We start from the raw sequence: 22,843 nt of genomic DNA on the forward strand, positions 1-22,843 counted from the left end.
ATCAACCAGACTCTATTCAGAAAACAAACATTTTAATGCTGCATAATTGTCACTTTAAATTTTTCTGATTGCAAAATCATGAGCTGGAGCCCATTCTGTCACTAGTGATGTCCAAATGAAGCTTCGTGGAGCATTTTCTTTATTTTCTGATCCCAATAGATGGCGCTCTATGTTCAACAAAGGGTTGAAGGCCGATATATTTCCATTGCTTTCAACCCTTTGTTGAACAGAGAGCGCCATCTATTGGGATCAGAAAATAAAGAAAATGCTTCACGAAGCTTCATTTGGACATCACTATCCGTCACTCTTCATGCCTGCAGTCTGCCCATTCCCCAACAGAGGTCGCTGTGTCCCCAGTTATCCCAGAGTCACATGATCTGTCAACCTTCCCTTCCATCATGATCTGAGTGAGGCCTTCAATCATTCAATGTTTCACCTTATCCACAGACAAATAAGAAGCAGAGGAATCAGCATCAAAACCACCAGAGTCAGCCTGATGATATTCATTATCATTGTTGATAATTTATCTACAAGTGGAGACAGACAGTCATTAGATGGTACCTTACTAGGTACTGTTTATCTGAAATACCATCTATAGGGTTTGATTCATAAATTGGTGATACTTGCATTCTCTCTGCTGGCCACCAGGGGGCGAATCCTCTCTATTGTATTGAAGTCTATGAGAAAATGGTCCTACTTCTCTCTTGATGTATATCACAGTAAACATTGTAAACATGAGTTTATGTCTCAATCTCTAGTTCCAAGTCTTCTTCAATCCAGCATGATGTTCATTTAGAACATTATGGTCCATTTAGAGTCCACCAGACCAGAAAGCAGGGGATGCTTTAGGGGCGGGGCTACCTACTGATTGACAGGTCCCTACCAATGCATTTAGCTACTAAGGTGACTGTATAAAAGTCTGCTGGAGCGGCTCAGTGAATTACAGAAGACTGAACGTGAAGCAAGGAGAGCTGAAGAAAGTAGTTCTGATCAGTGAAATGTTCTCCTGCTGAGACTGGACACATTTAAGCTGTTTGGTGTCTTTAAATCAACTGTTTCACTCACATTTCACATCAACAGAGATGTGTCCAGATGTTGTCGTCCCCAGCTGGTTCTCAGCTGTGCAGTTATACTGTCCAGAGTCACAGGACTGGATGGAGCTGAGGACCAGCTGAGGTTCTTCACTGAGCCTTGTTTGGATCTTCTTGTACCAGGTGTATTTAGCTGCTGGGTTAGCATCACTGAACTGCCCTCCATTACATCACCAGGAGGACTCATCGACACAGAGGGAAGCTTTGGAGCCTTACAGCTTGTATAACAGTGTACATTTACTGTCCCCTCAAAATAACTCAACACACGGCCATTAATGTCTAAACCACTGGCAACAAAAGTGAGTACACCCCTTAGTGAAAATGTCCAAATTGGGCCCAATCAGCCATCTCCCCTCTCCGGTGTCATGTGACTCATTAGGTCTGGTATGAATGGGGAGCGGGTGTGTTAAATCTGGAGTTATCCCTCTCATACTGGTCACTGGAAGCTTTCGATAGGTCAAATGTTCTTTATATTCAATCCCCGCCTCCATACTTGATAACACTCATTTTAAATGTTTACGTTTGGAGCTCGTACCTCCAGATGATCTGAATGACCTGATGCTCGGTCCTGAAGCTCCTGTTTGATGAGGTTTTCCTGGACCCACCGGACTCTCTTCTGTTTCACAGTGTGAGGAAGCACCAGGGGAGGTAGTCGTTGCTCGACATACATCATGCTCAAAACTTCTTTATTTAAATAATCAGAGCACTTTAAAGATACATTTGCAGAAACCCACGGCAAAGATATGGAACTCAGCAGGTTCTCCTTCATGTTTTAATACCAAATATAGTACAGACTTTCAAACTTACATAGACATTCTGGTATTTGTGGACAGTCAGCAGCTGACAAACCACTTTATCATGACATTAACTGAATGTGATGCCAGACTCTTTGTTAAATACAATGTTTTTGCTGCGTGTTTAACTCCGGTTGTTCAGCAGGGACTCTATCAGACTCTTGTTGTACTCTGCTATCTGTTGGGAGACGTTCTTGGCGACCGAGGCGTAGTCACTCTCCTGAGATTTAGAGGCGATGACTGACGATGCCGTTAAGGAAAGATCGTCATGGGTGGCTTTTATGGGGACAAATCTTTTTAACAAGACACCAACATGAAGTAGTAACAGAGACACCGTGTTCAGAAGGATACACTCTTTCATCACAAAGTTGTTCTGCTCCAAGTGTTGCCATTTCCTCTCAAGGTTAGCCAGCTAAGACACAAAGCACACAGACAAGTTTATTTCCACATAAAATAGCCTTGCTCAAGGGCCAATGTCGAAGGAGGCATAGTTCACTGCTGTACTGAACCACTTCTGTGACCATCAAACCCTCTTATGGTCAATCTGATGTACATTGTGTGTTCTGTGATTACACATGACTTAAGACCAGAAAAACTGGTGCTTATTGCAGCTTTTCTTCCATATTCCAGGTGCATTAGAAGACACATTTGAGTGTTGGGATGTGATGTGATGGGGACAGCATACATAGATATCTCATCATTAGGAAGAGAGCAGAAGACTCTTGGCTGAAATCCCTGCTCAGTGACGAAAGTTGCATTAAATGTTTTACAGATTTCCTGAAGGGAAGCAGAAATCTTTTAAAGTTTAGTGAATTCATTTGAAGTTTTGATGACTGCACTAATGTATTTGAAATCTTGGCAGATGAGCATCTGAACTATGGAGAAAAACAACCTTGAATATCAGGTATTCTGATCATGAGTATCACCGTGTAAAATCAATAAACAGCTTTATTATAACGTGTAATAATGCTGATGTATTGGGTGTAAAAGGCTCTAACCTGAGCGTGAGTTTCGTTTTCTTGCAGTGAGGTCTTCAGAGCTTCATATTTCTGATTCATTTCCTCCAACAGCTGTCTGAATGAGTCCCGACGCTGAGTCAGTGATACGCGGTCCTCCTGTAGTCTCTGCACCAGAACAAACATCTGGTTAGCATACACTACGTCTTCAACCAAACGGAAACAGGGTTTAGAGCTCTGTTTCTAATTAGACAACAACATTTAAAGCAAGTTCAACGACTGGGATCACACCAAACTGTCCTACGATGGTGTTTATCAACTCAGGGTTTCTCAATCTGGCTGTAAGCGCTTTTGCAACATATGACCAATCACAAAATGGATAAGTCTACTGTCAGCACAGCGGTGCATTTTATTAATGAAAAGTAACCATGTTGCAGTTAAATGTAGGACAGACGGCTGGCAAAAGAAATGAGTGTGGGAATGAGTAAATTAATAGGTTTTATAATATCACTGCCCAGCTGCAGCAACATAGATCTAGTTACATGTGTGTATGCCACTGAATGAAAGTGTGACTTTAATAAATTCTCATAAAGTAGAAGATATTTCATTCATCCCCTTGAGGAAATGATTGCGTGTATGTATAGTCAGAGGTAAGGAGCTCTAGATGCTCAGTTATAATCAACAATCTCCCTGATAACAAGTGACTGAAATTAAACCTGAAGTTGCCTCGCTAAGCCCACATCCTGCGTTGAGCTACAGGCTTCCTCAGTGACGGGGCTGATATCTGTAGCTACAAATAAATATGGCGCCTAGAAAAACACATGCCGTACATTGTGGTGCAACCACTTTCTCAATTCCTGTTCAACTCTTTTGACCTTTTTCTTCTCCTCAGCTGTGTGCCTCAGGGTGTCCAGGTCTCGGTAGGTGATCAGTTCAGACTCCATGCTGCTGACGCGCTCCTTCAGGGTGCTGAGCTCACCCGTGATCTTCCCCTCCAGCTGCTGCACCTTCTCCAGGTCCTGCTGCAGACGCTGGGACTCTGGGTGGGGTGCAGCCACAACATAGGTTTGATTGGCATGTTAGGTTCATGAAAGAGTGTATACTTCGCTGGGCTTAGAGTGTTTGTGTGTGTGTGTGTGTGTGTGTGTGTGTGTGTGTGTGTGTGTGTGTGTGTGTGTGTGTGTGTGTGTGTGTGTGTGTGTGTGTGTGTGTGTGTGTGTGTGCATGTGTTTGACTGACCAGTTGTCAGTCCTCTGGCAGTACTTTCTGATTGGACCACCTCTGTCTCCTTACTGACCAGCACTTCCTGCATGTTCCTCAGCTCACTGGCTGTCACTGTATCCACCCGATGTAGCCGCACCATGTTCTATACACACACACCCACACACACAGGCCTTAAAGGATCTGCTGCTAACCTCTTGGTGCCAGATACCACAGCACACCTTCAGAGGTCTAGTGGAGTCCATGACTCGACGGGTCAGGGCTGTTTTGGCTGCAAAAGGGGACCTACACTTATTTAGCATGTGGTCATAATGTTATAGCTGATGTACATGTAAATAGATGCACTTCTTCCTCCTTCCCCCTATCACTATCATCCCCCTCCTTCCCATCATGCTCACTCTGCTGCAGTGTTCCAGGAGGGAGACGATGTCCTCCTGACTCTGTGTCATCTTGTGCTGCTCCTGAGTCCTGGACTCCTCAAACGCCTCCAGGAACCCTGGAACCAAGGAGGACATTAAGGAGGTTATTACTACAAGCTGCATGTAAGCATGTTATATATAACCTCTTAATGCTTTGCTGTTATACATTATACACTATTATCTACCCCCAGGTTATGCTAAATATATGAAAGCATCAATAGTCATACCCAAAATAGCTGCACGCAATTTATATCAGGTACTGACTAAATATTGCTGTGATTGTAGATACTATCACTATCATCCTAGTCTATGAAGATTTAGTCATTTCAGTTGTAAAGTGTTCAACTCACGGTCAATTTCCTCCTCTTTCCTCTTCAGCTCTTTGTATTTCTGCTGACACTCCCCTTATGGACAGATACAAAACGTATTAACTTATTAAGCAATTATAGAATAAATAGAATTATTAAACACATACATTATCTGCACTGTAGCACTGCATGTACTTTGTGTGTCGGAGTTTGGTGATATGTTCAAGTAAAGACACAATCAAATTAAAATTAATTGACAATCATTTTGATAAATTAGCAAAATTTTTATAATGGCACTCTTAAAAAAATATTGAAAAAAATCCCAATCGTTCAATGGTTACAGGGATGGAATGATTGGAGTTAATTGAATATTTGTGTGTTTTGGACTGATGGTGGGACCTAGTAAGTCATTTGAAAGATGTCAGCTGAGGCTTTCAGGATAAAAACGTGTGCTAGAGGAAGGAAACGCTGAAAGCAGCTCTCCAGAGGAACCTTGTGCTTCTTCTGAGTCCTGCTCCAGCTGTCGGATCTCCTCCGTGATCTGTCCCATCCTCTCCCTGATCTCTGTAAGCCTGAACAAACACACACATCGTCACACAGAAGCAAAATGGGCTCAAATGTACAAGTAATTGTGAGGTCAAAGGTCATAGGATGAGTGAGGCAAAATATAAGGATGCATTTATACAGTAAAGCACCTCTTAACAAGGAAGATCAGTTTGCTTCTTTTGCCAGTTTTTGTACCTCCAACTTCCAAAAAGATAATTCTGAGAGCTTACTTTAACCCTCATTATTTGAACTGATTTGGCTTCATCTGAATGAATTATAGTATAAATATAATAGTATATAACAGAGATTCAAAGTTGGGTGTCACAGTGCCCACAATCTGTTCAGCGTTTCCTACTAAAATGTAAAGAGAAATCAAACAATGCAATGAAACTGAGTTTTGGTGTGCCAACAATGATACGTACTGCCTCTCCATGCTGGCAATTTCCTGGTTGTCCTCCTTCACCTGGGAAACAAAAGTGGAGCTTTTAGATTAAATCAAGTTGTTTGTCAAACAAAAATGTGGTGATATTTTTAATAAATGCATCTTATATCAGACATTTTTGCTGCTAGTCTTGTAATCTCCACATTCTTGGCTGGTTGTGCATCTAACCTGTTTGAATAATTGCTCTCTTTCCTCCTGGGGGGAGCCCAGACTCTTGTGCTCCGCCTCCATAGTGTCACGCTTGGCCTCCAGCGCTGACAGAGTCCCATGAAGCCGAACCACTTCCTGCTTTATGTGTGAGTGGGCCAGCTCCTGCAAACCGGAGCATGTAACATAGAATCATTTATATTACGTATTGCAGTTAATGGTAAATGTTAAACTGACCACATTTATAAAGCAGCTTCCCACCCTTTGTGGACAAAGTGCTTCACAATGATCCTCTCATTCACCTACACATTCATCCTCTGATGTTGGAGGACCTGCTATGGAAGAAGCTGGAGCAACTTGGGGATCAGTGTCTTTCTCAAGGACACTTCAAACATTGTGCTTTAGTTGTGAAGAAATGACAGTCACTTATTTACCGAACATCCTCATTGCCTACTTTGGATAACATTGGTGCAAAAAGATGCCGACTGTGCAGTATGCATCAAAACGCCCACTGGAAAGTCATTCTAAATGTTCCCGTCTTGGTCCTGAAGATTTCTAGCCTGCGATAGGCAACAACCATAGACTGGATATAAGAAGTGGACGTAGTCATGGTGACGTCACCCATCGGTTTGTCGACTACGGTTTTGAAGCATTGAGTTTAGAATTTGGGCAGTCGCCATCTTGGATTTTTTACCAGTGAAGGAAGTGACCATATTTGGACTGCGGGGGAGCAATGGGTGGATCTGATGAACACAAGCAGCAGAGCAGCAACCTTACTGGATCTGGATCCATCAGGATTCTGGTGTGTAGCTGCTAACAAAGTTAGCTTCATAAATAAAGGTCAACTTTAAAGCTAAGTGTTAAAGTCATCTTAGTAGCTAACTGCATTGGTTGGTTGCCAAGCTTACGTCTGCCAGCAACCTGTCAATCACAAGGTAGTCCCGCCTTAAAACATCACTGCATCTTTTTAACCCAACTCACAGCAGTGTAGTCCTCCGTCCTGGTTGTTAGAATGTCCAGCTCCTCCTGCAGAACACTTAACTCCTACAAAACAAAAAACAAGGAGGCAAAGCAATGGATTTGGAATGTCTGTTTTGATGCACTTTTATGCACTTTTTTATGATTATTATAATGTTTTTGTCCCACACTGCCAAGAGGAAAATCCCTCACTCACAGTATTTTATGTCTCATAAACTGACTTTATGAGATGATCATTTGTATTTAACACAGTTCAGAATGTGGAGCTGAGACTTCACTGTAATTTTACCACATCCTATCAATACAAACTACAAGCATGTACAAAAAAACGACGTCAACAAGTAGAACTAGAATGAAGTGTGTTCTAGAAGCAGTTTAATACTACAATAGAGTACTCATGGCAGTACACTTAATACGTATAAAGAAACAAGCAGTATCATAAAGACGTGAGGCTAAAACAAGGGCTTATACCTGTAGCAGGTCGTCATTGGCTGTTGTCATGGTGAAATACTTCTCTTGCTTTGCGGCCGGCATTGCCTGGACAACCTCGTCAGCGACCCGCCTCTCCCTCCTGATCTCTTCTTCAATCGCCCTGATAGCCTCCTCCCTTCTGCATAGCAAACACAACAGGGTGGAAGAGGGTTTTGGTTTACCTTCATTGATTCATAACATTGGGAGGGAGACGTGTGGCAAAGATCCGAGGTCACATCCAAACCCAGAGCACATGAGATAAGGAACAGATGAGATAAAGAAAGCATGCAGAGAACGAAGGGTGGTAGAGATCTGCTTCGTCTCTTCCTTTCCTTTCAAATTACAATCCTTCCTTCTTTTCACTCCTTTCTCCTTTTCACTCCTGTCTCCTTCCTTCTTTTCACTCCTTTCTCCTTCCTTCTTTTCACTCCTTTCTCCTTTTCACTCCTGTCTCCTTCCTTCTTTTCACTCCTTTCTCCTTCCTTCTTTTCACTCCTTTCTCCTTCCTTCTTTCTGTTCTCTAACGTAACTCAAACCCTGTTTACAACCATCTGTCCTTCTCCTTTGCTAGTTTATTCAACATTCAATAACTTTTTAATCACCAGAAGTCTATAATCCTATTACTTAGTTTGCATGATGTTGTACTTCTAACCAAAGTGGGAAAGAAAGGTGGACTGTTTTCATCAAACAGAAGTGTTTAGTTAGCAGAAACTGCACATGTCAGCCGACCGGTTTTACAAGGATCGAAGTTCATTTGCTGTGCTGGCTGCATAGTTACAGGTGAATGTAAGATCGGCTACGTGCCCCTGGAAGTACAGGTAAGTGCACTTGCTTGGGATTCAGAAATATAGAATAGAAGTGTACAGTATACGATAAAAGTCTGAGATGACAAATATATCATCAAAACAACAGTAAGGACGGGTCAAAGGTCAATCAGCCCATACAAGTAAAAGGTGTGGGGTTACAGTTCAATAGATTTGCTTTCGCCAAATGGTATCAGGAAAATAATGAGTTCCATTTTTAGTCTAGTCTTTAAAAATCATTTACACTGAAACGTATCAGTAGATTTGTAGGTCAATTATATGGAACTAAGTGTGAATGAATGGTTTGATTCAGGTGTCGACATCTACTGTGTACACTGTGTTTCACTTTAAACCTGGGACTGGAATTAGAAAGCAGAATCTGTGGAGTTTTACTCATAAAGCTGAACTCAGAGCGATCAAGTCAGCAAACAACATCTGGAACGAAAGAAAAGTTGGTTCTGATGAGTTACTTACAGGCTGCTTGTCAGAGCTAAAATAAAGGCTGTCAGTAAAGGCTGTGCAGCAGGTACGCTGATCCACTCATCATCTCACGTCAAACAGTCTGTATTCCATATAAAGTATTAATTCCCATGTGTTTTGTGCTTGTTCTGGGTAGGATAATGGGGGGATGCTGCCCCCCTCTACTGCTGTGGTTGACTGCAGTGGTGGCAATGACTATACTGGGAAGTAGTGCTGAGGTTGTGGGAGAGGACACAGTGGTAGGGAAATGTGTTGACACAGATGTTTCATCTGTATGTATTTATTCACATTTCTGTTCATCTTTTGTAATAACTGTCCATCCATCAATCAGCAGGTCAAGAACTTCACCAACAAGCTTCTGCACGTCATTCCTCACAATATCAACAGTTCCTCTGTTACTGAGCTGGTGATTGAGGGGAGCCTGATTACTCTGAATGAGACTGACAGACTGGCCCTGGCTAGTTATCCCCAACTGGTTAAACTCCATCTGGATGGTAACCTGGTGACTAGTATACCAGCCAAGTACTTCTCAGTGGTACCACACCTCAGAGAGCTGTCTCTGTCCAGGAACAACATCAGCAGGTAAAAAAGCAAATAGTGAAAGCAAAGGCCTGAAGTACACAGGAAATGTTATTGGACGAAATAAAATAAAGAAGTATGCAAGAAATGTATTATATTTGTTACATTTTTTTAAAGCGCTGTTCATAAATTCAATGTCACATTTGATAAAACTTGGTGTTGCGTGTCTATACTGTTCTAGGTTTTGGAAATAAGGCTAAACATTTGTTTCTGATTAGCCAAGAGCATGACTGCATCTCTAGTATAAGTATGACTGTGACAGTATTTGTACTACTATTGCTATAATAATGACTGGATTTACAACTGATCCTACTTCTGGCTGTTACTACAGTCTGGACCCAGAGTCTTTCTTTGGCCTAGATGGCCTAATTGAGCTGGACCTGTCCCACAACCGGCTGACGAGCCTCCATGCACATCTGTTCAGAGGGCTGAATGATCTACAGGTAAACCAATCACAATCCCTGGACATGCAGTATTCTGGAGGATTTCCCAAAATGTTAAAAATAAAGTTCCTGTCTATTTCTCTTTCTTCATTTGAAATACAACCTCTCTAAATACATTTGTATTGCAGTCCATTATTGTCAAGAGAGGAGATGGGATGATGTAAATCTACAAATATGTATTCATCAGTGGACCAAAGTAAAAGAAAAGGACCACCACGGAGTGTAAATATGGCATTAACATTATTATCCATTAACCTAACCCAGTCTGGTCTCATTAGATGGTGAACCTACAGGAAAACCCCTGGAATTGCTCCTGTCCACTGCTGAGCACCATCGGAGAGGTCAAAGCAGCCGGAGTTACCGTTGGTAAGAACGTCCTTTCTTCAGTAATAAAGCCGACATGTGACCCGAATCCAACTCTTTTATTGAGTGTCTGATCTGAGAACATCGACATCATCAACATCTTGACATTACCTCTGAACATGTTCAACTTATTGTTTTATGAGACAATGGTTCAGATAACATGTACAAGTATCTTACTACCTTACTAACTAAGGTGGTACGAGGCATGCATTTAATCTCTCTCTCTCTGCATATTTTACCTTATGTTGCTGCAGCCTTTATGTAAATCCTATGGCAATCAAAAGAATACTGTGTTACATGTCCACCACTGCTGATCTGAGCAGAAGACGATAAATACTTGGAGAACTAAGTCATTTGCCCCAGGAATGAATACCAAATGTAAAGGGGGTGACTTGCTGAATGCTCCTGATTGAAATGCCTTTTATATGTGTGGCTCTACAGGGGGACAACGAGTCACCTGTGCTACTCCAGAAAGCCACGCTGGTAATGATCTTTTGCAGGCTATAGCAATGTGTTTCCCATCACCACCACCATCACCACCACCACCCATGTTCACTACGGACGCACAAAAACCAGTCAACTCTCAACAGTCTTTGGGCTCAACCACGATGCTGAAGACCACACTAACATCAAGCCTGAGCCAGAACATCAACAAAGGTAAGGCTATGAGAGATGTGGGTACTTTAACCATTTTCTTACTACATAGATGTAAATAAAACATAACAAGCTTAACAGACTGGTCTCTCCTGCCTTTCTCCATCCTGTAAACCCAACCAGCCCAGACACCGGTGCTCGGCAACACATGGAAGTTCACAGCATGTGTTGCAGCCTTGGCACTAACCACCTCCATGCTCATTCTATGTGGAATCAAGGGACCTTCCTGGTACAAGCTCTTCCACAACTACCGTCATCGGCGGCTGGGCCAAGAGGAGGAGGAGGAGGACACTGTGTCAACAGTCTTCTCAGAGACAGGGAGATACCTGAGCCATCAGACATTCACCTTCAATCAAGACAATGGGCAGCTAGAGGAGGAGGATGGGTATTTTGAGGATCCATACATTAGGAGGGAAGAATGACATGCAAGACCATGAAGATGACAACAGCAAAGGACAAACTGGTGACAAGTCAAGGAGGCAATCCTCACGACAGAAAAATGTGTCACTTGTAGGGGTGTGAATCTTTGGCTTCACAGCGATTCGATTCGATTAACGATACAGTAGTTGGCGATTCGATTCAAGGACGATTTTTTTTTGTAATGATTCGATTCGATTCTGTAAACCACGATTCGATTCAGTAACTTGTAACCAAAATTCTATATCCATGAAATAAACATGCAATAATGCAAGTGAGACTATCTGTATTATTCTGAAAGGGGAAAAATACAAAAATGTGATTAAACATTGCTCAGTTATTTTTAACATTTTCAGTAGACTACATGCTGGCAGGGGAGAGAGTGTCTTAAACGTATTAAAACATTAATCATAAGTAAGAATCAGGATTCATCCGATTAAATGCATTTATATCAATTATTGGTGAAGCCAAAACAATTCATTCTATTTATTTATTTATTGTAGCAGATCGATTTAGTAGAATCTATAGGACTGACTATCGATTCATTGATTAATCGAATGAATCGTTACACCTCTAGCCACTTGTGTACTCTAAAAACTAGGTGCCATCTCTAGGGGGCTGTAGTATGCCAACAAGAGGTTGTTTCTTCCATCATGGATATGTACAGTATACATAGGGTTAGGTGGATAACTTACAGCTGAGTAAACCAATGATCTATGTACTGTTACTGAACCATGGTCGTAAGAGTTTTATACTAACATAAGTAACATGTAAGGCCCACTCATACTTTGATTTCAATAAAGCACAGACGTGGGTCTTGACTCTTCACTCCACACCCAGCTTGTTTGGCACTGGTTTGAGGAGACAGTTTTACTCTAAGGTGCAAGTAAAGATACTCCAAGGGAAACACTCAGGCTCTCGCCTTGCAAGGAAAGGTTGTATTCTTGGTTGAAATAAGGCATCATTCACCTGGTGCTCATAGTTTAGGTTCATTTTCATGTTATTTTTAGCTTCTGGGCTTTCTGGTTAGCTAGTGGGTATCCTACACTGTCCTATAGTCAAATTATACTACAAAAACTATTTTTCCACCGATGGCAGACTTGTTGGACTGTACGTACACAGCTTTTAGCAACATCAGCATTGCGATATTTGGTTTGTGTACAAGCACCAAGCTGGCCGTAAACAGGCAAGTGTGTTGCAAATGGCAGTGAGAACCCCGTTGAGATGCATATTCTGAATGTGCTGTATACATGTCTAAAGAATGATCTTAAAACCCAAATATTATCGGCATTTCACACATGCCTAAGTTGGAAAATGACTCATATCAAAGACATTTAGAATAATCAGGCAATAAATATAAACTTAAGAGCATCATTTCCCAACATAAATTGTATCCTGTGATCTCAAGCAATGTCACTGTGTTGTTGAGAAGACCCTGCAATGACCCAAAATAAAGTCCACCAAGTACTTACTCTCTCCTCTCAGTGAAGATGCTATCAATGCCTTCAGCCTCGCTGTCATTGTGGGCTTTCAGCTGGCAGGGTAGAGAGGAAGGGAAATGACACGAGTCAACAGACATTCTCATTATATTTGCAATTAAGTCTGTTTTGATCCCAAACCAGCCCACTGAATCCCACCTTTGACTGAATTTTTCAAGCAGGAGGTGTCAGAAAAGTTACCATCTTGCTCACACTTACAGTGTTGTAGTCATTGATCATCTCCTCCATCTCTGTGTTGGTGTTGAGCTTGTCCACCAGCTGGAAATACAAACAATTAAGGTACATGAGTAGGACTCGAGTGTTAAGTAAGTGGAGCACAGTCCATCGTAAACCATTCAAGACTTTTCAAACATTTTGTATTATACCAGAAACCAAAGCACCAAAGTACACTATTACATCTCATTGAAAATACTAATTGAAAATAATTAGAGACACTGGCTACAACTTCTAGTTTACAGTCATCTACCATGTTGTAGTCAGCAAGTTGTCCCTGAAGGTCCTTAATCTCTGCAGCCAGGCCTTCGGCTCTGAAGGGGAAGGAAACAACAAGAGTTGGTCATTTGTCTTTTTCACACTGTTGTTGTAGTTCATTATAATATTAATTCATACTTATACTGTCATCCCAATAGCTCTCATATTTGTATGCAATTTGGTAATAACTGGGCAGCACACTGTCATTTTTACACATTTGCAGCTTCTATCGTGGCTTTTGAAAGAAGCATTGATTGTCTGTCATCGTATTTTAGGATATATGGAAAACAAATACTTGGACAAAATCCTCAACTTGAATGAAGCGATTCATCAGATTAAATTAAAAAATGAATTCTTTAATTATTTTATTATCTAACATTTTCTTTTCCTGCGCAGAAATACCAGGAAAAAACAGCATGAATGGACATAGATTTTAGTTGCATTCTTTTTTTTACACTTTAATTTAGGTTGGAATATCTAGCTGTCGAGGATGATGTTTTTATTTTTTCAACTGAGTCCATGGTTCACTGCAGCCCCCAAACAAGTCCTATTATCCTGGTCAGTGAGTTAATCTTCTCCTATATATGAATATTTGAAAGCTGTGCACGACCTACGTAAAATAGGAGAATGTGGTCTGTTTTATCACAAAGTATACAGCGTTAGGACTAACTAATAAAAACATCTCTCACCTCTTCTCGTAGGAAAGATAGACAGAATTCTCCTGGTTGTAGTTGTCAATCTCCTTGTGCAGTTTGCTGGTCTCAGTGGTTAACTCATTGATCTTACTCCTGGTAGCACAACCACAAAAACATTCACTTTGAAATAGTTAATAGTTGACGAGTGCGTAGCAACAGGATGTTTAGAAGAGGTTGCCCTGTTGCACACACCTGCTGCATAGTGTAAGATAATACCAATAGGCCTTAACGTGTTTGACTCAATAATTTAGATGGTGATAGTAGAACTAATAGTAGCGCGTGTTACCGAAGAAGGCCCAAGTAGTAGGACTTATCCAGAATCTGTCTCTGAGGTCCTTTTGAGGATGGAAGAAGGAAGGAGGTGGTGGAGAAAAAAAGAGATTTTTGATCATGTATTATCTGTTGGCTCACAGTGATTTAAACCATAAAAAGTTAATGTCATTTCAAACTCACCTTTCATGCCGGTCTTCATGCCACTGAGCCCCTGTTGGGTCACTGGCCTGTCAGTCACTTTGATCTGTGCTGAAAGGACTCCGGGGATGCCACCCCTCATACCGGGATGACCACTTGTACCTGGAACCATCTGGATTAAAAAATGAATAAAAACTCCATGAGAACGGGTTTACCAACTCATTTGAAGAATGCATTAGTGTTAAATGTTACAGTTGGTTAACAGAAATGCAAATACAAACTTTACTTACACTAAAAGTAGTTTGCTTGCAAGTTACATTTGCCAAGAGTTGAACAAAAACTATGAGAAATTGGTTGCCCCGGAAAAGGTGCTGCACCAGTTTTTTTTCTTTCAAATTTGAACCCCCCTCATTTTTCCAAGTCAGCGAAAAGAGATGAAGAGAAAAGAGATGCTTGGTTTCATGTTTCCAAACAATGACAAACATGGAGAAATTGAAGAAACTTGCCATGGAATCACTGGATGCTGTTGAATAAGTGTGTATTTGTAGCATGCTACAGCGTGAGGTCGAATGAAAACAAGAGAAAAAGAGAGAGAAAGAGTTGTGCAAATGGTATTGATATCCTCTCACACTATAAAACCTGCCCTAGTCACCTGTTTGTACGCAGTGAACTAAATTCTATTTCATTTTCTTTTAATTAAGTTATTTCAATTTAGATCCACCTTTCTGGGACACTGATTCCAGCGACCATCATCGTCCATGGGAAATCTGTGCTCACATCTCTTGTTTGCCAACTCATCAAGCTCAGATACAAAAACATGGTCATCGGAGGACCGTCCACAGGGAAATATGTTTGGGCTTTTCATGTATTCTAGTTGATATGATGCTGAAACTTTAGCAAAGCACCCACACAAAGAGCACTTGTATCTTAAAGCTAAAACGCATCTAGGCTGTAGATGACTAACCCCAGTTGCGACACGGATGGCTGTAGGAGGAGGTCGGATGGCGGTAGGAGGAGGTCGGATGGCTGTTGGGGGTCTTCCAGCTCCGGGCACCACAGATCCACGGCTCAATGGCCGGCCACTACTGGAGGGAGGCCGCTGACTCGCCATGATGCCTTAAACAAACAGAAACAACAACATTCAGCAAATCAAAGATGTGTTACTGATGGATGGAAACAAAGCCACGCAGCCCAGTGGTGCTGCTGCAGCTCTGTGCTCAAAGACAGCGAAGCTTCCTTGTGCCTGGACGTTTGCTGCTTTTAATTGGCTGAACAAGTCTGCTCGAGCTAATTCAGCGTGAGACAGATGGGCACCAACATCTACTTTTAAACATGCAGGTGGAAATGTGGAGTCATACTGAAAGAATGCAGACTCAACATAATTAATGATGTTAAGGTGGAACTGATTTTGTTCTGGGGCTGCACAGTGGTGTACTGGGTAGCCTCACAGGGTTCCTCCCACAGAGACATGCAGGATGGACCTGTCTGTCTCTACATGTCGGCCCTGTGATAGACTGGTTACCTGTCTGTCTCTACATGTCGGCCCTGTGATAGACTGGTTACCTGTCTGTCTCTACATGTCAGCCCTGTGATAGACTCGTTACCTGTCTGTCTCTACATGTCAGCCCTGTGATAGACTGGTTACCTGTCTGTCTCTACATGTCAGCCCTGTGATAGACTGGATACCTGTCTGTCTCTACATGTCAGCCCTGTGATAGACTGGTTACCTGTCTGTCTCTACATGTCAGCCCTGTGATAGACTGGTTACCTGTCTGTCTCTACATGTCGGCCCTGTGATAGACTGGTCACCTGTCTGTCTCTACATGTCGGCCCTGTGATAGACTGGTTACCTGTCTGTCTCTACATGTCGGCCCTGTGATAGACTGGTTACCTGTCTGTCTCTACATGTCAGCCCTGTGATAGACTGGTTAACTGTCTGTCTCTACATGTCTCCCTGTGATAGACTGGTTACCTGTCTGTCTCTACATGTCGGCCCTGTGATAGACTGGTTACCTGTCTGTCTCTACATGTCGGCCCTGTGATAGACTGGTTAACTGTCTGTCTCTACATGTCTCCCTGTGATAGACTGGTTACCTGTCTGTCTCTACATGTCAGCCTGTGATAGACTGGTTAACTGTCTGTCTCTACATGTCTCCCTGTGATAGACTGGTTACCTGTCTGTCTCTACATGTCAGCCCTGTGATAGACTGGTTACCTGTCTGTCTCTACATGTCTCCCTGTGATAGACTGGTTACCTGTCTGTCTCTACATGTCGGCCCTGTGATAGACTGGTTACCTGTCTGTCTCTACATGTCTCCCTGTGATAGACTGGTTACCTTTTGAAAAGCACGGATACAGGAGTGCAAAACCATGTGTCATTTTTTAAGGACAGATATGAATGCGTGTTTACGTGACAGTTATAGCAGCAGAATGGCTGAAAAAGGCTTTAAGGATGAAAGCTAACAATAAAAGCCCAGATTCCCATTAAACACTGACCATGTCATTAGCTTTCTAAATGTTTCCATGTCAGTGGTGTGGCGTTAACGTAAGTGACTTTGCTATGTACGAAAACGTTCGTGTTACCTGTAAGACATATTGCAACGTGACCCATGACTAAAGTCACCTCGATTCTTTTGACGCACGTTAGCAATTTCTGGTACCTAACAATGATCATTACCATTAGTTAAAATAACGTCAGCGTTAGCTCGTTGCCACGGAGTAGCATGGATAAGCTAGCAAGTGTTTCGTACCTTAAACCGAACTCCTTCTTGGTCCTTGTTGTCGACAGTAAATCTCCCAAATGTTTCAACCGAAACAGCTGTTAAGTTAGAAAGTCACTCAGAAGAGAAATGTCGAGAATTGCTAAACGTTTCAATGCTAGAAAGTGAGCCATCCGTGTTGGAGTTGTTACCGTAGTAACTGTCTTCTTCGCCTGATGTTAAGCAGAACGGTAGTTGGAGTTGGAGTGGTGCTGCCTCTAACGTCCAACAGCGGGAACACAGGTCAGACCAACTCTTTTGTTTGAGTTCATTAAGCGTGTAAATTAGGGAGATATTTGCCTCATACTATAACTGATGACCTCACGCAAATATTTTAGATTTTGAATAAACCATCAATACTTCTCGATTCACCTCAACAACAGTTCTACAGTAAAATACTACAGGTTCATTTGTTACGAACAAGTACAAGAAAATAGAAAGAACAACGTAATCAGAAATAACTAAGCTTTTAACAAACAATAACAATAAGTAATCATGTTACTTATTCTGAAAACCGTAAATCAAGTTTAAATTCTACAAAAAAAAGTGAGTTTTTTATTTACCGCTAGGTGGAGCCAGAACACTTCTCAAGAGATGTTCAAATGTTTTCATCCTTAAAATTGACATGAATTTTATCTCTACTCACTCCAAAATATAATATGTAAAATAAATAAAAAAGTACAAAGTAATTTTGTCTCAAGAACAATAACAAATAAAACAACACACACACACTCACTCAAACACATGTTGGATAATAAAAATACATTTTAGTATGTAAAATAAATAAAGCGTATAAAAAAACCCACCTTTTTTAATGGATATAATTTCGTGGCCCCCCCTACCTATGTTGTTAATAGGCTCAATCATGTGATCTGTGACGGTGCCAGTGAAGGTTTGGGAATCATTACTCTCGAAATACATTTTTCAAACAATCCATTTATATTAAGTTATTTCTGAAGTACCTTAAACTTGTATTCTCTCTGATGGCCATCAGGGGGCGACTCCTCTCTGATTAGAAGTTTGTGAGATTATGGTCCTACTTCTCTCTTGATGTATTATCTCAGTAAACATTGTAAACATGAGTTTATGGTCTCAATCTCTAGTTTCAAGTCTTCTTCAATCCAGCATGATGTTGATTTAGTACATTATGGTCCATTTAGAGTCCACCAGACCAGAAAGCAGGGGATGCTTTAGGGGCGGGGCTACCTGATGATTGACAGGTCACTACCAATGCAGTTAGCTACTAAGATTACTTTAACACTTAGCTGTAAAGTTGACCTTGAATTATGAAGGTACAATTGTTAACAGCTTCCCACCAGAATCCAGATGGATCCAGATCCACCTGTTGCTCCTCTGCAGCAAAATGCTGAACTTGAGGGTTCAATACCGTAAAACAGACAGACAGACGAACGGACAAGCAGACTTCTGGCTTTATCATTAGAAGAAATTTCAAACAGATGAGAGTTTTAGTCCATTTTATTTCATGTTCAATAATCACATCACTAATTAACAAGTAATCACAATAAACACTTTTTTTCCAAACCAAAAAATAAAATTCAAATTAAGAAGAAAAAAACAACAATACACACACACACAAAAAAAAAACAAAAAAAAAAAAACAATGAGGAGGTTCTGCAAATGACATAATAGGTTTAGCTAACATTGTTGTGTTTCAGCATGCTCCGCGGTACAGTAGCTGTTTGTGGGTTAGGCTAACTCTTGCATGAGTGCAGTGGTGGCAGATGAAGCTCTTGGATAGTTTGCTGAGGAGCTTTTAATACACAAGCCAGACCTGACAACTGCAGTTAGTTGACCTTAGACAAGGATGTGTTGGGCTCCATGTGTGAGTGACTCTCCAAGACACGAAGCTGCTGTCTGAGTGTTGATGGGGCAGCAAATATGTCTGATATGCATTACTCCCAACACTGAGTGCCTGCTTGAACAACACATTCCCTTTGCCCACTGTGATCTACAGGTGCATGAGCTTCAGTCAGAGGTCAGTGTGTCCTGAACGAGACGTCTACCAGCCTGAACGTTACTCTCATCTCTTAAGACAGGGCATGATTTAACAGCGTACGTTTGATTTGAATCCTTTAAGCTCTACGTTGAACACTTCTAAATCAATCTTTACGAGATTGTAAAGACTTTCTAGGTGTTGCACTGTGGAGGATTCCCGGACACATCGAAAGTATAATCCCTTCAAATGTGACAGCTCGACCACCAGGAGGCTACAGGAACACAATGATAAATACATATACAAAAGTGTTGCGTCTTTAGTACAATATAGCTCAAAAGACATTCTTTCACTTCAGTGGCCCCTTTCTAATGAAAAAGGCTTTTCAATTTCTCATAATCAGAATAATAGCCATGTTAAAATGCCTCCTCCCGTTAGAACCATTAAATGGACATGAAGCTGTTCTGGACAGACCTTGAAACCCCACCAAACGTCTCTAATAAGGGCCATAAAGAGTGCATCAACAATAACATATCTATATACATCCGTGTGAAATCTCCTACATGGTGGCAAGTTAAAACCCCGGGGTAAACTAAAACATGGTGTGGACAGGCACAAGGAGAGACGTAGCTCCGTAAGTTATTGCCTATTTTGTTTTTATATCAAATTTAAAAGGATTCCAATATAAAACAAAATAATTAATAAATCTGATTGGAACTGTGTTTCATGGGGAAATGAGGGCACTGTTATTCAGTTTATTGCTCTATTCATGTCATCATGCACAAATCTCATTCACTTGTTCATAGAGGGGTCGTGTCAGTGTTAATGAAAGGCCAACACACCATCACAGCGAGCCCTCTTTCACATATAAGGTGCTATTAGGTCTGGCAGAGCTCCGCTACGGATCCCTGCTAAAGGGACTATTTGAATGGGGAACCTCAAGAATGTTTCGTGTTCGACTGAGGCGGGCAGTTTAGTCTTGAAACTTAATTTCTGCCATCATCTATTTGGTTTTCATTACTCAACAGGAACTGTAATGAAGCTGTCTGCAAACACAACCTAAACTGGAACTTCTTTTATCCCGTTTTACTATATATGAGTTAGAACTAGTGCTGGTTACTGAAACTTCATATTTTATTGGTTTCAAACCAAATCAAACCAAAATGTGGCATCAAATGTTTGGTCAGATTCATAATCTCCTTATAACCTACTATTTGATATAATAACATCAAATTAATATCCCTTTTTTTAGTTGAGACTTTGTTTTATGAGGTAAAGTCTTGTCTGTCTGTTCGTGTTGAGAGAATATTTAACATTTGAGAAGTTTGGTTTCTTCTTTAAAGGAAAGAATGACTGTGTGTAATATGACAGGCGTCGCTCAGTGACGAGCCCACAGAGAAGCGTTCCCTTCAACTCTAGAGAGCCATGTATTATCTTTCAGCTCATTGTTTTGGTTTTACAGGACTCAACTTCACTCATGACTCGTATGAACATTTGTTCCAGGCAGCACAAAGGTTCTGAACCCAGATCGTTCCTCAGGAGTTGGTAGGACCAAGACAATAGAGGGAATATTGGACTTCAGGTCACAAGATGGACAGACATGACTAAAGAAATGCTAATGCTACTCTTCGTCTGCTGGACGTGCAAACAGGCAGCTGGCTGTGTGCTAACACGTTTGCCATAAATGGTGCAAATTTTAGACGTCCGCAAAAGTTTGTTTCAGTTTCAGTAGCAAGAGAGATGTTGAAAAGATGCCAGATGCCTTGTCATAATAATATGCTTAAAACTGAGCAAAGAAGTGATGCAGTGATGGCTGGCAAGCGAGAAATGAGCAGAATCAATGTTCGTAACTAAAATACTACTAAGAAATGAGAGCTTTTCCAATCCATCTTTGTATGTTGGAGCCATGAGTCACTGTTTACACACATGCATATAGTTTGAAGCGGCAGAATGAAGACGAGGATGTGAAACAACAACTATCTGTATCCAATCAGGAGGAGATTTGAGTAACAGCAACTGTCTAGGATCCCTCCAGAGAAATACATATGGTGCCAAACCACCACACTCCAGTCATAATGCACAAAGGCTTTCAGCTCTGGGCATATTATATAATCTGGCCATGCATCATAAAGGCAATTGGAGGCAACAGTTGAATACATTGCTACAAGGGAAGAGTATAAAGCCACATCACGTTCCGCTGCTAAAACTCTGACAAGGAAAGTGCCAAACACGTATCAGAGATGTTTTTTTGTATTCAGCTACTGTCAAAAACCTGCTACCATAACCTTCATAGAAACACCTGAAATGGGAGCGTGATGACACGACTACCAGAACAGATCCATTTACAGAATATCCTGAAAACAGCAATACCAGTTTGCCCCTGATGTCCGACTCTGTTGTCTTTGTCTGAGCAGTTAGACCTGCGTCGTCCTCATTGACTGTAGTTTTCAGGTAAGGAGGCCGGGAGGCACGTATGAGACACTTCAGGGACATTTCGACACCTTCCTCATCTCCCTCTGGTCTGCACACTCACTTAAAGCTTCTCGACTTAAGCACACTTCCTTTATTGCATTTTAAAAACCTTCAGCTTTTCCACACGTTTTGCCATAAATGCACAGATGCTTCTCTTTCTCCCCTTCCAGGAACACCTCCCTTCTCACTTTCTTCCTCCCTTTGAATATCTCCACTGTGTGTCTTGGTTTACAGAAAAACCTGTGCGTGTTTGCTTGATTTTCTGAATGCTATCGAAAAAAGACGGCCTACCGTATTGCTTACGCAGGAAGAAACGTACAATAAATAAATAAAACCTGGTTTTAAACTCAAGAAACAAGGAGGGAAGACAGAAATAAGATCCGAGCAGAACACCAAAGCTCATTTTTACACAATTGTCACTCAAACACATCATCACAAACACAGAGAATAAAGAGTTAAACAGCTTAAATGGTTCAAACAGCCTACTTGTTGTCTAGCTTTTTTTTGTTTGTCAGCTTGTTTATGGTACGTGGTAGTGAAGAGAGAAGAAGTGATGAAGCCGATGAGATGGACAATGAGTTACTACGATGTCACCGAAGCAGAGAGGGAGCGGTTATTGGGAACAAACAGCCCCTAAAAGTCACGAGGAAGAGAGAAACCATAGGTGAGCGGGACGGGTCCCACGCTGCCTGTGTGGTGTGTGGAGGTGAGATGATGCAGGTCTGCCACCAGGCTACAGCAACGAGGGTCCAAGAATCCCACTGATTCCAGGTCAGACGCCTCCAAACGTGTGAGGCAATCTTCCCCTGGTTTCCCTCCAACATAGATTCCCACCGAGGCCTAAGCTTAGTCTATACAGTCACTTCAGCCAAATATAAGAGGGGAGCTATAGCGCATGATGATGAGCTCATATGTGAGAGAGGAGGCGTGATAACATGAAGTTGGTACTAGAACGGCAGAACTATTGGATGATTCAAAAATGTAGCAATGACAGATTTAAGAGAAAAGGGTATTTCAGGGGGTTGACGAAGGGGGGGGGGGGTTAAGATCCCTTTAAGCAGCGGCTGTCGTCCCCCTGGACCACCCCCTAAAGATGCAGCAAGGAGGGGCCGAGGGGGAGGTCACGCAGCCGCAGAGGCCGACGGGTCGACGAGGGAGACGCTGTGAGGAGTCTGGTGGTGCAGAAGAGAATGGGAGGAACCGTGGGTGGGGGTCTGTTGTCGTCCTGGGGGGCTGGCCGGGTGATGGTGTCGGCGCCGTGGTCCGTGCGAGAGCGAGCATTCTCGCGGAAGTTGAGCTTGAAACACTCAATCTGCAGCAGAAAGTTTGGAAAGAAAAGACAGAGGGCAGAGAAGAGAGGGAGGAAGAACAAGTGTAGAGGAGGAGATGTTGTGGGGGTTGAGATGAGGAGGACAGAGGGATAGAAGAATTAGAGGCCTGTAAGATAAGAAGTCAAGAGACGATGGGGTG

The 22,843-nt window shown here is 41.9% G+C and overlaps 3 protein-coding genes across 12 annotated transcripts in view; 1 reads left to right on the forward strand and 2 right to left on the reverse strand.

The window, feature by feature from the left end:
* Positions 1-1,772: 1,772 nt before the first annotated feature.
* ift74 (intraflagellar transport 74) lies at positions 1,773-17,108 on the reverse strand. Its single transcript, XM_084033552.1, has 20 exons — positions 16,939-17,108; positions 15,153-15,304; positions 14,231-14,360; positions 14,064-14,112; positions 13,772-13,870; positions 13,078-13,138; positions 12,810-12,869; positions 12,585-12,646; positions 7,374-7,512; positions 6,906-6,968; positions 5,946-6,089; positions 5,758-5,798; positions 5,282-5,361; positions 4,832-4,885; positions 4,461-4,558; positions 4,081-4,207; positions 3,717-3,880; positions 2,884-3,009; positions 2,237-2,297; positions 1,773-2,125 (listed from the first exon to the last, which is right to left on the reverse strand). The coding sequence occupies exons 2-20, from the start codon at positions 15,297-15,299 to the stop codon at positions 2,010-2,012; spliced, it is 1,821 nt and encodes a 606-aa protein (XP_083889678.1). The 5' UTR covers positions 15,300-15,304; positions 16,939-17,108; the 3' UTR covers positions 1,773-2,009.
* LOC311028793 (leucine-rich repeat-containing protein 19-like) lies at positions 7,732-11,346 on the forward strand. 3 transcript variants are annotated; one of them, XM_084033555.1, is made up of 7 exons: positions 7,732-8,191; positions 8,793-8,895; positions 8,988-9,238; positions 9,567-9,678; positions 9,957-10,044; positions 10,483-10,698; positions 10,777-10,895. In XM_084033555.1, the coding sequence occupies exons 2-7, from the start codon at positions 8,797-8,799 to the stop codon at positions 10,806-10,808; spliced, it is 798 nt and encodes a 265-aa protein (XP_083889681.1). In that variant the 5' UTR covers positions 7,732-8,191; positions 8,793-8,796; the 3' UTR covers positions 10,809-10,895. The 3 variants fall into 3 exon arrangements, with proteins under 3 accessions (XP_083889681.1, XP_083889680.1, XP_083889679.1); XM_084033554.1 differs by having other exon boundaries at positions 7,735-8,191; positions 8,991-9,238; positions 10,819-11,346; XM_084033553.1 differs by having other exon boundaries at positions 7,736-8,191; positions 10,819-11,346.
* A 1,297-nt stretch (positions 17,109-18,405) lies between the features above and the next one.
* LOC311028961 (uncharacterized protein) overlaps positions 18,406-22,843 on the reverse strand; it is a 144,338-nt gene continuing 139,900 nt past the window's right edge. For 7 of the 8 annotated variants that reach the window (XM_084033787.1, XM_084033792.1, XM_084033790.1 and 4 more), the window contains one exon: positions 18,406-22,810. In XM_084033787.1, coding sequence (XP_083889913.1) covers positions 22,803-22,810 — 8 coding nt within the window. In that variant the 3' untranslated portion in view covers positions 18,406-22,802. The remainder of the gene's footprint in view (positions 22,811-22,843) is intronic. The other variant, XM_084033786.1, reaches the window with a different exon arrangement.

The sequence above is a fragment of the Eutrigla gurnardus genome (genome assembly GCF_963514095.1).
Source record: "Eutrigla gurnardus genome assembly, chromosome: 18".
NCBI classification, from domain to species: Eukaryota; Metazoa; Chordata; class Actinopteri; order Perciformes; family Triglidae; genus Eutrigla; species Eutrigla gurnardus.

Excerpts from the sequence above, each read along its gene's own strand:
- LOC311028793 (XM_084033553.1), top strand. The coding sequence starts at position 8,797 with ATGGGGGGATGCTGCCCCCCTCTACTGCTGTGGTTGACTGCAGTGGTG. Across the intron at positions 8,896-8,987 it reads TTGTGGGAGAGGACACAGTG|CAGGTCAAGAACTTCACCAA; the intron begins GTAGGGAAATGT and ends TCCATCAATCAG. Across the intron at positions 9,679-9,956 it reads GAGGGCTGAATGATCTACAG|ATGGTGAACCTACAGGAAAA; the intron begins GTAAACCAATCA and ends TGGTCTCATTAG.
- ift74 (XM_084033552.1), bottom strand. The coding sequence starts at position 15,299 with ATGGCGAGTCAGCGGCCTCCCTCCAGTAGTGGCCGGCCATTGAGCCGT. Across the intron at positions 14,113-14,230 it reads CATGAAGACCGGCATGAAAG|GACCTCAGAGACAGATTCTG; the intron begins GTGAGTTTGAAA and ends CATCCTCAAAAG. Across the intron at positions 4,886-5,281 it reads GGACTCAGAAGAAGCACAAG|GGGAGTGTCAGCAGAAATAC; the intron begins GTTCCTCTGGAG and ends TCTGTCCATAAG.